At 40.3% G+C, this 4079-nt stretch overlaps 1 protein-coding gene across 1 annotated transcript; it reads right to left on the bottom strand.

Moving 5' to 3' along the window:
• On the bottom strand, positions 1–2663 carry LOC110100235 (probable methyltransferase PMT15). The gene is made up of 5 exons (XM_020827659.2): positions 1830–2663; positions 1524–1734; positions 704–1400; positions 539–616; positions 1–397 (listed from the first exon to the last, which is right to left on the bottom strand). Exons 1-5 carry the CDS (start codon positions 2466–2468, stop codon positions 163–165), a joined length of 1860 nt encoding a protein of 619 aa, XP_020683318.1. The 5' UTR covers positions 2469–2663; the 3' UTR covers positions 1–162.
• Positions 2664–4079: the final 1416 nt, after the last annotated feature.

Raw genomic sequence — 4079 nt, 5'->3', positions numbered from 1 at the left:
GAATGTGCTGAGAATGAATTAATTGTGTAGTATCCATATAAGGCTATGGCCTAATTACATTAAAATGACACCAATTACCAATATTATAACTGATTAATATTAAACAAATTAAAATAAAACAATAAACAAAACAGCCTAATCTTTTTTATCTTTCTTCCTTTTTCAGGAAGATTCCTCTTGGCTCTTGTCGTCTATAGTCCAGTAGGTCTTAACAGCCAAGAGAAGCTTCTCTCTCTGGAGGGGCCCATCTTCGTGGTCTACTATCTGGCTTTTCCATCTCATCCCATCAGTGATGCTCTTAATCCTCACCACTAAATCCACGTCATCTCTTATGATCACCGTCCCTTCGGGCCTCAGAATCCTATCCATCTCCAGTAGTATATTCTCCATCTCGCACCTGCAATTCAACAGTTAGAAGGCTCGGATCATCGGAATTTTTAGCCTTGATTTTATTTTTATGAGCGCAAAATTTGATTTTTCTAGCTGTAATGCTCAATATCGCTGTTGCATAGGGATTAATCATTCTTGAATTAATTACCTCTCTTTGTAGAGTGTAAACAGGGAATCGGCATGGAGAAGATCGTAGGTCCTTGGATAAGTTGACATCGCCTCGCACCTGCAATAACGAAAGAACGGATTATAATTCTTGTCAATTTTTCATTTTTATGAGAACAAATTCGGAGTTAAAGAGCAAAAAACTAACCAGTCTTGGTATGTTCCAATCAATCCTCTCTCATAAACGACGCCTAGAGCGTCGGCGTCGGCGTTCGCCGCCGTCGGAACAACATTCATCACCCATAGCGGTTCTTCAATGAGCGCTGCAGCGAAGCCACCGAGCTTCGCGTTCATGTCGAGCACGTTGCGATATCTCCCCTGTTGTCCAAGCTGTGGGATCACCATCTTATAATGCCCGATCCTCTTCCTCCATAGTTCAGTGTCCTGCAGGAAGCTGTCGGCATTAACGCCATTAACGCTGCCGCTTTCGATCCTAGGCGGCACGGCCGTGAGCCTCTCGGGCCATTTCTTGAGCTCGCCGCCGGCAATTTCATTGGTACCGGTGACATCAGGGAGAGGAGTGATGCAAGGTTCCATCTTTGTGTACCAGGCGGAGTCTGGATTGGGGGTAGAGCAAAAAGGTGGAGTTTTAATGATCTTGCGGTTGACTTTGCAGTGTACATGGTTGGCGGGCTTTTGCCAGATTGCGATGTCGTCCTTCTCCTTTATCTTATTCCAGCAAAGGCTACGGGCGACAGATTCAATGGAATTTTGCTCTTCGTTCAGGTCTTCTTGAGTTCGCTGCCATCCCTTCCAGTGCCGCTTCCAATTGATGGGCGGGCCTGATAGAATCCAGTACCCACCTGGCCGGAGTATTCTATCGATTTCTATCAAGTAAAGCCCATCTGCTCAATTGCATGATCAACCAGTTCAGTACTAACCAATTCTACAAACTTTCAGAGCAGAGATGAAAAGAAAAAACAAAACAAAACAAAAAAGGGGCAAATTTTAATAGTTGATTCCAGTACCATATTGATGCCAGGGGATAAGACACCGCGAGCAGTGCGCCATGTCGAAGGCGCGGGCGGGGTAAGGAAGGCGATTTGAAGCCAGAACTCCGATCAATGCCGGCACACCGCGCTCGAGAGCGAACTGCACCTGCGCTTCGTGAGAATCCCTCGGCGCGAAAGATGCGGCTAAGATATTCCTGGATAAAAGAAAAGCTCCCCAGCTCGCCACCTATGGCATATCATTAATTAAAAGTCTCAAAATTAGTCTTTTAACACCAAAATCCCATCTTCTAGCAGAAGGAATTAACAATGAAAGCAGCTTACCCCGCATCCTGTATCAATGGCAGTCCGAATCGAGCCATCGCTAAGCGAAATAAGCCGGTCGATATCATCAATATAAGCATCGGCACCGTTAGGGAACATAGTTCCCCCACCAGGGAATCGAAACTTTTCGCCCTCAACTTGTATCCAGTTCTGCACCGCCTTCTCAACAGTAAGCTCCTTGTGCGGAACGTTCGCAAACCAAGCAAGTTCTCTACTCGCCGGCCAAGGAAACGGAGTCCTGTATCCCTTCGGCGCCGGAATCAAACACTTCAAAATCTCGCCTTTTTCAGGGCAATGACGTTCCCTGTAAATAAGGCGGTCGCGCTGGAACTTGAGCGAACGCCGCACGTCTTCGCAAGGCGTGTACTCCGACAAGTCGGCGGAGCAAGGCGAGTAGTAGTGAGTCGGCTGAGAAAGTGCGGCTGAATTGTCGGCGGCGTGGTGGGCGGTGAAGTCGAGATGAGGAGATGTAACTTGGGAGTTGGTTAAGGGGGCGTTGTCGCAGGCGATGGAGGCAGAGGTTTTTCCGTTTTGTTGCCAAACTCCGGCGAGGTAGGAAGCGGAGCAGAGCATGGCGACGAGGGTGAGAGTTGTGAGGTTGATCATGCGTTTTTGGTGAGGTTTAGCGGCACCTGCCATGGTTGTAGATTTTTCTTTATTCTTTTTGTTGTTGGAGAGATAGAATGAGAAGCTTTAGTACTGGGAAGGTAGGAGCTCGCCGGCGATGGCCGGTGGTAGGTGTGTAGAGTAGTTGGGGAAGATGCGTTCTGCAAGTCTGCAATATATGGAAGAGCTGCCTCTGAAGACTTCCAAATTTTCTATATATTTTGTAAAAAAGGATTTGGGTGCATAAACTGAGAATAAGAAAGAAAATATTGGCAAGTTTAAGCTAGAATTTTTTTTGCATGATTATCGAATAAAAATTGCTATTAATGTACATTGTTCTGTTTTGCATTAAAATAAAGTTATTTTTATCGAATATATATATAATTTCACGTGTCATATTTTATTTTTAATATAATTAAAATATTAAATTATCAATTAAAATATTAAATAAACTTGTTATAAATTATTAATTATTCTTAAATGTATTTATTTAACTTTAATTATATTAAAATATAATACAGAAAATATTAAATTAAAAATATATGATAAAAAATAATCTCACTCTCATATAAAATTATATATCCAAATATTTTAATATAGATTATTTTAATCGAGTTTGAGTTGGAGCTCAAGTTTTATACAAGAGTAAAGGCTTACTAAGAGAAGGAGATAAAAAAAATTATGATTTAAGCAACTCTTATAATAAAATAGTAAAAAGAAAAAGAAATTATAAAAAGAATAATAAATAATTACTTAATATAACAAATTTGAGATATAATTTTGACTGCCTACTCTTGCCATGCCAGCCAACGTACTGCCCGCCAGCACCCGCCCTTGCCAGCCCGCTTGTGCCCCGCCAGCACCCCCTGCCATGCTAACCCGCTCATGTCTAACCTGCCAGCCCACCCGAACTCGCTCATCAGCCCGCGATTGCATGAGGGTTCAAACCGTGCTCCCTCCATAGAATATTAAAAGTAATAATTAATTTAAAATAAATATGACTTATTTAATTAATTTAATTTACTTTATTAGTTAATCAGTTTAGTTAAATATTCAAATAGACAATTTAAACTAGTTAATGTTATTAGTTTATTTCAAATATTTAATTAGTTAATAAATCTTTTTAAATTACAAATATATGATTTTTTCAGAAATTTTTTAAATCGGTCGGAAAAGCCCTTAGAAAATCTGTCAGAAAATCAATCAGAAATATTTCATCACAATTTGCCGGAAATTCAATGAAAAAATAATTCACCGGATGCTCTCCAGAAAAATCTGATGGTAATTAGCATTTTTCCTATAGTTACTGGTCGAGTCGGAGTTGGCTCAAATTTGACTCGTTAGCTCATCGAGCTCTGCTCATGGGCCATTTATAGACTCGAACCTGAACTGACTCATGAGTCGACTGCTGACTTACACCCCTAATGGGAACATAATTCACCCAAGACATCAAACAAATATGAATAGCAGAATTTACAAAATATTAATTTACATCATAAGAAGACAAATATTTTATATTATCTTAAAAAATATCATAATATGCTTAGAAAAATATTTGAAATTAAATTTGATTTGAAGTTTTGAAAAGGTGCTTTTATATGGAAGAAAAGTGAATTATTTTGCATGTCGATTTGATGAAAAGAA

Source organism: Dendrobium catenatum, unplaced genomic scaffold (genome assembly GCF_001605985.2).
Source record: "Dendrobium catenatum unplaced genomic scaffold, ASM160598v2 fragScaff_scaffold_1105, whole genome shotgun sequence".
Taxonomy (NCBI): domain Eukaryota; kingdom Viridiplantae; phylum Streptophyta; class Magnoliopsida; order Asparagales; family Orchidaceae; genus Dendrobium; species Dendrobium catenatum.
This window is presented reverse-complemented; position numbering and strand designations above follow the sequence as displayed.

Excerpts from the sequence above, each read along its gene's own strand:
- LOC110100235 (XM_020827659.2), bottom strand. The coding sequence starts at position 2,468 with ATGGCAGGTGCCGCTAAACCTCACCAAAAACGCATGATCAACCTCACA. Across the intron at positions 1,735-1,829 it reads CCATTGATACAGGATGCGGG|GTGGCGAGCTGGGGAGCTTT; the intron begins GTAAGCTGCTTT and ends GATATGCCATAG. Across the intron at positions 617-703 it reads ATTGGAACATACCAAGACTG|GTGCGAGGCGATGTCAACTT; the intron begins GTTAGTTTTTTG and ends TCGTTATTGCAG.